General features: G+C 38.9%; 1 protein-coding gene across 2 annotated transcripts in view; it reads left to right on the plus strand.

The window, feature by feature from the left end:
• Nucleotides 1–13,226, plus strand: part of grik2 (glutamate receptor, ionotropic, kainate 2) — a 323,504-nt gene that overhangs the window by 236,729 nt on the left and 73,549 nt on the right. For both annotated transcript variants that reach the window (XM_026183896.2, XM_080308219.1), the window contains exon 12: nt 7,909–8,027. In XM_026183896.2, coding sequence (XP_026039681.1) covers nt 7,909–8,027 — 119 coding nt within the window. The remainder of the gene's footprint in view (nt 1–7,908; nt 8,028–13,226) is intronic.

The raw sequence follows: 13,226 nt of genomic DNA on the forward strand, positions 1-13,226 counted from the left end.
TACTTATGCAGCAGGTAATTTAGATAATTTAGGACTACTTAACACAATAATACACACAGTGGGATCACAGACATATCGTTTTCAAATCCTTGTAATGTATTACTTAAATTCTTCTATTTTTGCATGACATAAACTGACAGTAGCTCAAATTTAAAGAAAGATTGGTCATGATATATTAAATTTGTGTTCCAACCCGATATCACGGCAAAGCGTGTATTAGACATGCTGGTGCACCATGCGGTCGTCAGCCTCTCTTATGCATGAAAAGGACACGCATGCTTAGGTTGCAGTAAGCTGTAGTACCAGCAGAGGGAGATATTTTATTTCAAGCCAACAGGAAATAGTCATGGGAAATGTTTAAAGAGACTACTAACACATTTCTATCTAAATACACATCAGTGTCTTTACATGTAAATGTAGTGTGTATTTGTCTAAACAGATTCTTTCAAAGACTGAAGTTGGCCAGTGCTCTTTGAAGGTTCACCAGTTTGATCTGGTTGATTGTCCTCGTGGTTGCTATTTGGAGCCCGGTGAAGTAAAAAGAGAAAGGGAAGTTTGTGTTAACTGTAAAACTTTTGGGAGACACACCAGCCTTCTTGCACCTTGTTCCAGGACCCAACAGTTTTACCGTTAATAAACGTGTTTTCCAATGTTACTGGCGTTATGATCACACAAGAGAATATAAAGCAGCAACTGTCATCTAAGTTGGCTCAGAATATGCACCTATCTGTATTTATTATTACAGTAAGCATGTGCTTGGTAAGTGTATAAATGTCCCCCTCACTTTATTCCGTCTTTTCTCCTGTGTACACAACTGCATGCTGGGCTACAGCTGCATGGTTTGGCTGTAGACTGTAGGACGTTCGAGTCTTACAAAACTTTGTGAAATGGGAAATTGACAAGAAATAATATGTAGAGTGAACAGAAAATTTTGGGAATGTGTCCCAATTATGTGATTTAAAAAAATATGTGTTCATTGAACACTATTAATTATTATGTTAGTTTATTGTAATCGATCAGCCACAACAGCATAATTGGTGAAAGGTAAATTAAAGTTCACCATCCATTTATTCAAAAATGAATAAATAAACAAATTCATTTCTCTTGACAAAACTAACCTTACCCAGCTAATATAACACACAATGGCTACATTGTGTGTTATATTAGCTGGGCCATGCTACCCCGTGGGGGAAGCATGGCCAGGTTAAGCTGGATAAGCTGCCAAGCAAAACTCTCCCTCCCTGTGCATCTCTGCTGCATCCTTCCTTATGCACTACCCCAGTAAAGAAAAGAGCAGAGAAGTCATAAACAGCAACAGATATGATATATCATTAGTCAGATACAGCACAATAAGAGAAGCTGGGTTGGACCTATACTGTGTCAGCTGAGCAACCAGAGAGGGCTGGCACTGAGATCAGCTGATCTGCCAGCGTCCTAGTTGGGTTCAACTGTGGGGTGTGCCTGAGTTCATGGCATCCCCAATACATGTAGTTTTAATGTTGTGGTTGATTGGTGAATATTTTGAATGTCTTCTCACCCACTTTCTGCTTTCTGTAGTATATAGTCATTTACATGAGTTTTGCTTCCTTTATTTGTTTTAGATTATTTCTTAATGTGATTTGTGTCTTTACATCAATTCAAATGAGGTAAGGATACTTTTTGGCTGCACCCCTTTCAGCGGTTAGTTTTTCACATTTGATTTGCCAGAGTTTTGTGCTGGAAGCTGTTATTGACTCAGTTCCTACGGGGGTAACCATACAAATGAGGTAAATGTCATTTACTTTAGATTCTTACCACACGATTTGAGAAGACGTGTCTTTCCAAAAAGATCCAGTTGATCTAAGTAGCTCACAGACTCATTCAAATAGGGAATAGTGAAAAGGGAAAAACCTATTGGAATTATATCCATAATATTGCCCTTACTGATGTTTTTAATTGGTACTATAAAAGTTATATTTGGTACTATAAAAAAAACTGAAACAAACAGAAATGTACATGTCACCTTTGTGTAGCTCATTCAACTCTCTGCGTTAGCTGTGGATTTTGATTGGAAATGTAAATCGACTGGTGCTCGTGGACATTTATCTGTTAAATGATGAGATGACACACATTTCAGTCAACACTGTAAAACACAGGGTCTTAACAGGCAAAATATTACAAGCAAGACCCACAGCTGAGTTTCATTGCGAATATATATTTGTGTGTGTATGTGTGCACACTTATCACACTTATACATCAAAGCAAAGATCCGACTGTTACTTATACTTGTGGGGACCAACAGTTCCTTCCAGGCCCCACAAGTTTGGAGGCATCTCTGAGGCTCAAAATCTGGGTTTAGTGTCAGGTTATAATTAGTTTAGACTAAGGGTTCATGTTGATGGTTAGGGTAAGCAGCTAGGCAAAGCATCATGTCAACTGGATGTCCTCACTCAGATATAAAAAGCAAGTTGTGTGTGTGTGTGTGTGTGTGTGTGTGTGTGTGTGTGTGTGTGTGTGTGTGTGTGTGTGAGAGAGAGTGAGAGAGAGAGAGAGAGAGAGAGGAAGAGAGAGCCTACACATTACCAGTGTTGGGCAAGTTACTTTGAAAAAGTAATTAATTATAGTTACTAATTACTTCTTCAAAACAGTAACTGAGTTACAAGATTCTAAAAGTACTTAATTACTTGAAAAGTAACTATTGCGTTACTTAAACAAAAGGTTTAACCCTGGGGTCCAGGGTATAATCGGCCATTTTTGACCACTTCTGATGTTTCCTCTACATTTCACCTTTCACCTACATTTCCTTTGCCTTGTTTGGTTCATTCTTTTCAGCACAACCTCACGTGTCTGAATTTAGTCATGTTTTCATTTTGACAAACTGTATTAACACAACTGATCTAAAATCAGACAAAAAACACAAAATCAGAGTAGAAAGTTATATTTTTTACTGTAACAGCCACAAACATGTTTATTGAATCATATTTCATAACTTTAAATGTAAATATAAATTACAATTTTAAAATCATATTCACAAGTTTTACAACAAAATTACTTGCAGCCATTTATATTTTACCCTTTTTTTATAACCACTTCAAACTGTTTACAGAACAATCAGCTGTTCTTCAATAAGATGCCACACAAGTTATTTGTACCACTGCAAATATTTCTGTCCACTATAAAGGAAACATCACAGCCTGATACCTGCAGGTCTGACAGCAGCAGGTGTGTCACTCCTGTTTCTACCTGGAGACAGCAGTCGCCTCATTGTTCTGACACACGACACAGAACTATCCACAACACTACACACTAACTACACAAGACAGCACATTAACTACAGAAGACAGCACATTAACTACAGAAGACAGCACATTAACTACACACTCCAAACACGCTAAACGTCACAAATCTCTCTCTCTCTCTCTCTCTCTCTCTCTCTCTCTCTCTCTCTCTTGCCATCACTCCTAAATCTTCCCCCTCTTCCTAAACAACCAAATGTCATCATTTTTGATTGGTCTCGCTGCGCTGTCCTCAGACAGTAAACGTGACGAAACTATTGAGGAAAAACGCCGTATAAATTGTTTATCATGACTCTGGTTTTACTGGCCCATCAACACAGTTTATAAACTGGCACCTTGTTGCTTTGTCTTCAAGTGGTCATGTGATTGGCTGACCACGACTACTTTATTCTTCCTCAGTCAAACAGCAGCACTCATGCCATTGTTTTCCCCCCTTAGCTCCAGGTGTTGTGCCAAAAAGTGTTCGTCTGTCCGCGGGAGCGCAGCTGCTTAAAGCTGCAGCGTCCAGATTACTTACAGCTACTTCCTGCAGCTGATATACGATGCGGTAAACTGAACACAGCTTCAACCATCTGTTTGTTGAAACAATAGTAACGCGACCGCATTTTCTTGTTAGTAACAGTAATGGCATTGTAACGATAGGAATAGTAATTAGTTAGATTACTGGTTACTGAAAAAAGTAACGCCGTTGCTTGTAACGCTGTTATTCCCATCACTGCACATTACATATTTAATGTTGTATGCTTGTGTTTTATTCTGTGTATCACTGTTGGTCCAGTGGCTGAAGTATGAGTGCTACACTGCCAAACAGACAGTAATAGGACTGAAATTACAGTGGTAGAAGCAGAGCAGCTTTCTTTTCCAGCTGTAGGCTTAATTTACATGAATGCACAGCTGAACTATGACTGTGTTGTTCTGACACCTGCCCTGTTTCCTCCTGTTACATGTGTCAGTGTAACGGTACGTTATCCCCTGTATGTTTGTCTTAATGACAGAAAAAGCCTTTCCACTGCTTCTGGTGCAGGTGATAAAACATATAGTACATCTCTTCCAAATCCCATCTGTTAGCCATTTGTTACATTTTGGAGAACAAAGTTGCCACATCCTCAGCATCCTGACCAAAATGTTTCCGCAGAACAATTACAAACAGAGACATAAAATCATGCGTCCATAATCTGTCCGTATTTTGCAGTATGTCTCTCATCTAAACTCTGTAACTATGACTCATGATTTGACTTCTAATTCTTGTCTGTATTTTCAAAAGTACAATATTTCTGCCTGTCATATCAAAGCATAATTGACTTTAGTCTTTTCATGATAACATTTATGGTAATATGTGCTCATATTAAAGTCACTCCTCAGCATCCCGCAGTCCTATATGGATATTAGATTTAAATTAAAGTGACTAATAAGAAAAGTGAATTTTACCAGTCTTAAACTCTTAACATCCACCATGTAACCAACAGCATTCAGTATTCTGGTTTGCAGTCGAGCCTTCTTTTGTAAGTGTTTGTATCTGATTCATTCTTGATTTGTGAAAATGAAATAAAGTGAGGTGAACCAACAAACAGCACAGAATGTTAAACTAACAAAATAATTAGAAACCCAAAATACAGATGGCTCACTTAGTATATAATTGTTCCTTTTGTGGTGAAGTACCCTCTAAGGCAGGGGTGTCGAACTCCAGGCCTCGAGGGCCGGTGTCCTGCAGGTTTTAGATCTCACCCTGGGTCATCACATCTGAATCAGATGATTAGTTCATTCCCAGGCCTCTGGAGAACTTCAAGACATGTTGAGGAGGTGATTTAGCCATTTAAATCAGCTGTGTTGGATCAAGGACACATCTAAAACCTGCAGGACACCGGCCCTCGAGGCCTGGAGTTCGACACCTGTGCTCTAATGCAAGGGCAAAGACTCCGATCTGACCCACAGGATGGATCTTGGAAATTGTAAAGGACGCACACACACACACACACACACACACACACACACACACACACACACACACACACACACACACACACACACATTTAGCGAGTTTAGTTTCTAAAGTATATTTTCTGTGATTTCCAAGGCAAAAGACAAAGGCTCAGATTTGCAACAAAACATCTCAATGATTCTCAGAATTGTTAGAAGAAGTATTCTGGGACAAACAGGACAAAAGTGGAACTTTTTGGAGGGGTTGAATCATGTTACATCTGCCATGAAGCTAACATTAAACTGAACATGATACTGAAGGTTAGATGTGAAGGGACCTGGATGACTATCCATAATTTGCCTATGACTTAATGACCTTAAAATCAAGCTCACTTGAGTTATGCAGCAGGACAATGACTGCAATGATGGGAACGACTCATTGCCAGTTATCGCAAATGCTTGATTGCAGTTCTTCCTGGCAAGGGAAGCACAACCAATTACAAGATTTATGAGGCAATTCGTTTATCACATGGAGCCAGGTAGACTTGAATAGCTTTTTTTCTCTTAGTAAATGAAATCATTTATTAAAACGTGTATTTCGTATTTACTCTTATTATCTTTGGCTAATGTTAAAATTTCTGTAATGATACGAAACATGGAAGTGTGAAAAGGAGGCACATATTTTTCCATAGCACTGTATCGAGAGTTTTTCTTTGCTGTCGGCCAATTTAGAATGAGTAATACCTTAGCTTGTGTCTCTGTTTAAGGACAAATCCAGAGCACATGGAAAAATCCCTCATGACACAGACACAACAGTAAGACTGAAACTAAGGATTGTAGGGCAATAACAAGAGAGTTACATAATGGGTCAAATACTTTTAACCCACATAAATACTTTTCATTTTCATGGCGACTTACATAAATGATGAACTCTCAGTAACACCTGACATTAGTATGATCATACATTATCATTGGCATTTGTTGCAGAAAGAGCCTGATGATTACAGAAAGCAGAACATTGTTTCTGTGCCACTGATGAGCTCTCCTGTTTTGCTTCATGCTTCTGTGCTACCCTTGCTCAAAGAATAGATGACCTGAGATAATGTTAGGAAAATATAATCAGATCGAAGTGACAGCAAACCGTCTCTATAGTGAGGGACAAGTTAAGCTATGTAGCAGCAGCCTAACATGTCATTCACATAATAATGACAACTTTGCTTAACCATGCTCATTGTGAACTGTACCTGGCTGTTTGCAACATGACTGGAACAAATTCACTGAGAAACAGGCACAAGAGATTGGGTCACATTGTTGCATCCTCCAAGGTTGCAGTTTAGCTGAACTCAATTTGAATTGAAATTTTACAAGCCGGCAAATCTGGGGATCATAAGCTGAACAGCTGCTTTAATGCCGAGGATTGTTTTAAACCAAAAATCAGGGGCACATTCACAGATCCATACACAACACACATATGAAATCCAATACACAATATCCCTTCTAACTGTTATAGGATTGAAAAGGAACACTGCCACTAACCATAATATAATAGCAACAGAGATTGGTCAGTGTCAGTGTACGGTTATAATGCTGTCATCCAGCCAGTCTCGTCAGCGTATCCTTGTCATGGTTGCAGGGGGGCTGAAGCCTATCCCAGCTACCACAGGATGAGAGGCAGGGTGCACCCTGGACTAACACATAGACACAGACAACAATTCACACTCTTAGTCACACCTCCACCAATGTTGTTATTAACTCTGCATTATTAACTAATGCTGATAAAATGCTGTCATTTTATCAATAAAGCAACACGTCTTCATAACAGTCTTGTATTTACCCCAGAGGATAATGGATTACAACCGTGACACACTGCAGAAGTTTTATCTACTTTATTGATCATTATTAGATGTCATTAGAATCAGTAGCATCCACTCCAGAGTTTTTTGAAAAGTAAAACGTCTTGCACGGAACAAAACCTACATTATGCTTTTCCATTTAATTGTTCAAATGACTGTGTGTCGGGCTGAGTCGAGATAGAGGGCTGGTTCCCCCTTTTACTTCAACACAAACCAAATCAGGTCAGGACGCTTAACCGTAGACCAATCAACCTTTACTAATCTAATGTCACTTTTATTTAACATGAATAAACGAGAACTGTCTTTGCTTGAAGAGTGCTTTGAATGAGAGGGATCACCAGGGCTGGCGTGGGCATGATGGGAATGAACCATTTGATCTGCTGAATATTAATGCTCCTTCAAGATTATAAGGATTATTAGTTCTTTTCTCGGCTGGCGATGGAGTTATTTTCAGAACCCATCGATTAAATTACAGCGGGAACTGCCTTTGATATGAGCACATCCACATGACGAGGCACTTTGGATTATCAGTGCTGCTCAAACCCACTCCCCAACCATTCTATGGTAATAAAATTGAAAAACACACAAAGGGAATTCAGATGAGAATTTTTAGGCTGCATCTTGATAACTGAGCTTTTCATTAAGGAATCAAATTAACAGCAACATGATCTCAAGCATGCTGGCATAGCAATGCTTATTGATTTGGGAAGTGTCTCTGAACATTAACTAACCTTTGTGTTCTTTCCTTTGTCTCCCCAGGTAGGAAGACCATTCTTGGTCTCTTTCAGTGTATACTCTTGTGTCTTTATGCAGCTGCAGTAAAAATATGTGTGTGTGTGTATGTTCTCTGTTAATTGTCACAGGTTTAGTCCCTACGAGTGGTATAACCCCCACCCTTGCAACCCTGACTCGGATGTAGTGGAAAACAATTTCACCCTGCTTAATAGTTTCTGGTTCGGAGTTGGAGCTCTCATGCAGCAAGGTAGACGCCTCTGCCTCCCCCCTTTTTCTAGCACAAGTCCCACTTTTTTGCTGGGGGTCAACCTTGCTCTTTGACCAGGCCCATGACCATGCATGGGGGCCTCTGTGCATGTAGCTAGATGCTTTACGTGTAGTCCAGCAGGATGGTTTGAGAAGACTTTGAGCAATGTGATTAGCATATGACAGTGGTGCTCCTGCATGCTTTCCTTCTCCCTCCTCACATTCCTGACCTATTAGCAGCCATCACAACAGGTAGGTATCCCCACCCAAAACATGTGAGATGGATCAGATGTATGACTTTCTGTGAGAATGTAAACTTTTCTGTGTTTGTTTTTTTCCTTCTGCCAAATCTTCTCAACTAATCAGCACCCTTAGATTGAGAAAATTAACAGAAATGGAAATAGAAACACTTTATGATAGCACTTTCTATCACAGCTCAGTAATAACATGGTAACAGTAGAGTAACAACGGGGAAACAAGACCGCAATACTGTGGCAATTTCTAAGTTATTACAATTCAGTTACCTGTGGTAGTTTTTGTGTAACAAGCAGGAAACAGAAACTGCTTGTTTCTATTTAATAGCATATTAATAAGCAGGTAAAAAAAAAACTTTTAAAACAAACTTAAAGTTTAAGTTTTAAAAGAACAACAATGTTAAAACAAGTGTGATGTAATTGGCAGTTCTTTGAGCAACAATTTCACAGATACAGACTGTCCTATTGAAACAGTGCACCATTATGTTTATAATCAGAAATAAACCACTACAAAATTTACTGGTGGTAAATAGCTGTATTCTGAGTACACCACACCTCCAACCCCCTCACCTTAACCGATGAAAACTGGAGTGTTATACACACACACACACACACACACACACACACACACACACACACACACACACACACACACACACACATATATATATATATATATTTGAAAGTATAACTAACCACATCTAGTTCTCTATCCATATTTGCAATAATAACGGTGAGCTTATTTCATGACGATCTTACTTTTATGCAATCTTAGTTTTTAGAACTACTCTAAGTATTATCTGGTAAGCTAACGTTAGCTACTAACCTGCTGTTAGCTGCTTTGTTCGTGGTGTAAGTTGACAGCATGTGATGAAATAAGTACAACAGACATGGTCCTAAATATAAGTTAAGGAATTAAAAAAGGGTTTTATTTACCTTGCAGTCCGACAGCAGCAGTCTGCCACCTACTGGCAGCCAGCTCTTTGCCGGCTGTTCTATTTATGCTTATTACACACAACCTACCACAGGTGTTTCCAGGTGATACTCACTCACTTTTCAAGTTTGTCTTAATAGGTTATTAATATATTATTGGGATTTGATGTTATATTAGTTATTAATTTATTATTAAATAACAAAGGACAGTTTTGTATTTTGCAGCTCTGTTTCTTTCTTATTTCACAGAAACTACTGCAGGTAACTGAATGTAATAAAATTACCACATTATTACGCTCTTGTTTCTGCATTATTACCCTACTATTATCACTTTATTAGCGAGCTGTAGTTCCACATTATTAACCTCAGATTTGTTATCCAATTACATATATTTAAGCGTAACAGTACTCAGCTGTAACCACTGTTGCAAAAATGATATTACTTGGATATTAAGTGGTTATTACTTCGGTAGTTGCATACTAATAACTTAGAAAATACTACATTGTTACGCTCTTGTTTCCCATTGTTACTCTACTATTACTGCATTATTACTGAGCTGTAATAGAAAGTGCTACCAACTTGGTATACACTTTTTTTTTTGCGACCAATATCTTATATATTTAATAACACAATAAGAGATATGCTGTATGTCATATCATAAACATTTGCGTGCAAAGCCTTGAAAGCATGGTATATACTGTATGTATGACTTGCAACAAAACACTGGAATGGAGCACACAGGGAAGTAGCTGCAAGATCCCAGATTGTGTTAAAGGATCAGTTTATGCAAATGACAAGAAGGAAAATAAGAAAGCTTGCCTTTAATGGCATCTAGCTGTGCAGGTGGTTCCACGCTGCCACACTGGACTGTATATAAAAGTTAGATGTAGCTACTGCGTCAGAAAAGTGAATCCAGTAGCGGAGTGGCTCAGAGTGCTATACCATTAAGGGTTGATGCTAACTCACATTTACAAAGTGTTCACTTTCATGAAATACTAAAATCAGTACAATGTTTTTCGCAAGTCATTATGGCTTAAACTATTTCCCATCTCATCAGTGTGCTTTGGTCTTCCTGCAAATTATGTATACATTAGGCCTCAAAGAGAGATAATGTTTTCCAATCAGGTTAAGTAGCAGTTCACGTCTGGCTCCAAAAACACCACAGATGATAGTGGCCAAGTTCGGTTGTTGTACTCACAGAACTAAAAGAATGAAACTTCTGACTATAGTAACAGTAATCAATTTGAACTTTTTCTTGATTATATAACACACACAGTATAGAGAGAGCATTTATCTGCACAACCAACACACTAGGAAGTCGTTATTGTGCTGCAACAGGCTCCATCAGACTTTTTCAAGGCCTTCCCAGTGAAACTTCAGCAGGGTGAACTAAAATAGAGAGAATAATATAAATCACAATACCCATCGAAGTACTTTAGCTCACATGATGAAAACTGAACAGCTCTAACAGGAAAATTACAGTGCATTTTTTTATCCAGCACCAAATCACAACATCAGTCAGCTCGAGGGGCCAGAAAGTAGTCACAACATTTACTTGTTACACACCTGTTGCAGCTTTATTCCTCTAACTAATCTAAACTAATGGATTACACTTATTTTTCACCTCAGAATTATTTTTTACACCCCTAATCACAAAGTGAAAAAATGGTTGCGTATAACTCTTGTGAAATTATAAAAAGGTGAGAAAACTATTTTACTGAGGCTTGGCAGCTCTGGCATACAGGTGTGATTGTAAATGGTAAATGGTAAATGGCCTGTATTTATATAGCGCTTTGTGTAGAGCTGCAGAAATGTTTGTCCTTCTGGAAGGTCCTCATCTTTCCACAGAGCAACGCTGGAGCTCTGTCACAGTGACCATCACATTCTTGGTCACCTTAATCACTCAGATTGTCCAGATGGACAGCTCTAGGAACTTATTCCATTTACAGATAATGGAGGCCACTCTGCTCATTGGGACAGTCATGCTGCAGTAATCGTTCTATACGCTTCCCTAGATCTGTGCCTCTAAGTAACCGTGTCTGAGAGGTCTACAGGCAGTTCCTTGGACTTCATGGCTCACTTTGTGCTCTGACGTACATAGTTGTAGAAACATCCGACAGATGATCACTGGAAACAGAATGCAGCTGAGCCCAATGTTCAGTGTCACGCAAAAGGTGTGAAAAGTTTTATACATGTTACATTTTTGTTTTCAAGAAAACTTTGTTTCACTTTGTCATCAAGGAGTTTTGTGATTAGAATTCTGAGGTGAATAATTAATTTAATCAACTTTGGAAAATTTAACATGAAACTAATATGGATCAGGTGAAGCACTGTGAATACTTTTCAGATGAACTATACAGGTCTCAGAACATGGACAATGCAAAACTCTGCATTACTCAGTCACTCCAGAATGTAATGGCTTGGCATTTATATAGCATATGTTTCTCTTAGCTAGTGGGATGCTCTGACTTACTTATAGACCATGCTTACTAATATCTCCAGATTAGCTTGTAACACAGATCCATAAGTATTCCAGTTACTTTGAATAAGTAAATAAAATTATAGATTTTTTCATATCTTTACCCCAACAAAGCAAATGAAAACATCTGATAAGCATTCAGCATATGTTTGTAGCATCTGAAAAAGAGTTCAGTAAATGTCATGCATTGTAGCTTGAATTGTAGTTTAGTGTTCACTAAAAAGTCAGCAGAATAGATGATGGAGAGACATCATGTTGAGAAGATGTGGAGCCAGAAGACTGTGGGACTAGTCTCGACAAACACACAGTAGCTACATAACAGTATGCTGGTCTGCACTGTGGAGAGGCTCCCCTGCCGGGCGGCTTGCCTAACCCCCCAGAAAACTGTGGGACGTGCTGTTTGGTCATGACGTTACCTTGGGTACATGACAGTCAGCCCCAACCAGGCTCTGTTTGGTCTACGCTCGCCTCTCTGAAGGTCGCCCACTGTTTTCTGTTCTGGTGCAAAAGTATAAAAAGTCCAAACCTGGTAATACCTGCATCTGATTGCTGGTCATGGGTCCCACACAGAACAAACATTGTATTGTTACCAGCACTGATGAATGTGTGTTTGTTCTCATTCATGTTGAGTTGTGGTTTTAAAAATGGACAAAATGGGTGGCTGTTGGCCCTACTGGGCGACGTTATTGCCATGGTTGAATATACCTAATAATATACTGCTTTCAAATCACAAATCACTTTTCATACCATTTTAACCTTTAACTAAAGATTTAATGCCAATATAACAATATTTTAGGAACATTTTACAATTACTGTATTTTCGCAGGAATTACATTTCTTTATTCAGAACATATTTGTTTTATATTTCTTGTATTCCCGCTATTGTCGCTCCTTCTAATAGATAGGGAGGATTTATCACATTATTTATTAACTCCATAAAAATGTGTATTAACATATTTCCTGCACGTTACAGACAGTAGTGGTTTTAAATTCTACCAAACCAGTGAGTGCACATGAAAGTGTCCAACTAACACTCTCGTTAAAGATAAAAAAAAAACCCTCCTGATAATGTAAAATGGTAAATGGCCTGTATTTGTATAGCGCTTTACTAGTCCCTATGGACGCCAAAGCGCTTTACATTACATTCAGTCATCCACCCATTCACACACACACATTCACACACTGGTGATGGCAGCTACATTGTAGCCACAGCTGCCCTGGGGCGCACTGACAGAGGCGAGGCTGCCGGACACTGGCGCCACCACCAGTAGGCAACGGGTGAAGCGTCTTGCAGAAAGGACTCAACGACCGAGACTGTCAGAGCTGGGGAGCGAACAGGCAACCTTCCGATTACAAGATGAACTGCCAACTCTTGAGCCACGATCGGATGTGATAATTAAGCATTTAACCAATACAATCCTGTCTCTCTCCTTATGTCCAAATACTTTTTCTAGCTTTGTGTTACATCATACCACTACATATTTTGAGAGAATGTATGTTTCCATGCAATGTCATTAGTTGTGAAGGCACTGGA

This window comes from Astatotilapia calliptera, chromosome 11 (genome assembly GCF_964374335.1).
Source record: "Astatotilapia calliptera chromosome 11, fAstCal68.1, whole genome shotgun sequence".
NCBI classification, from domain to species: domain Eukaryota; kingdom Metazoa; phylum Chordata; class Actinopteri; order Cichliformes; family Cichlidae; genus Astatotilapia; species Astatotilapia calliptera.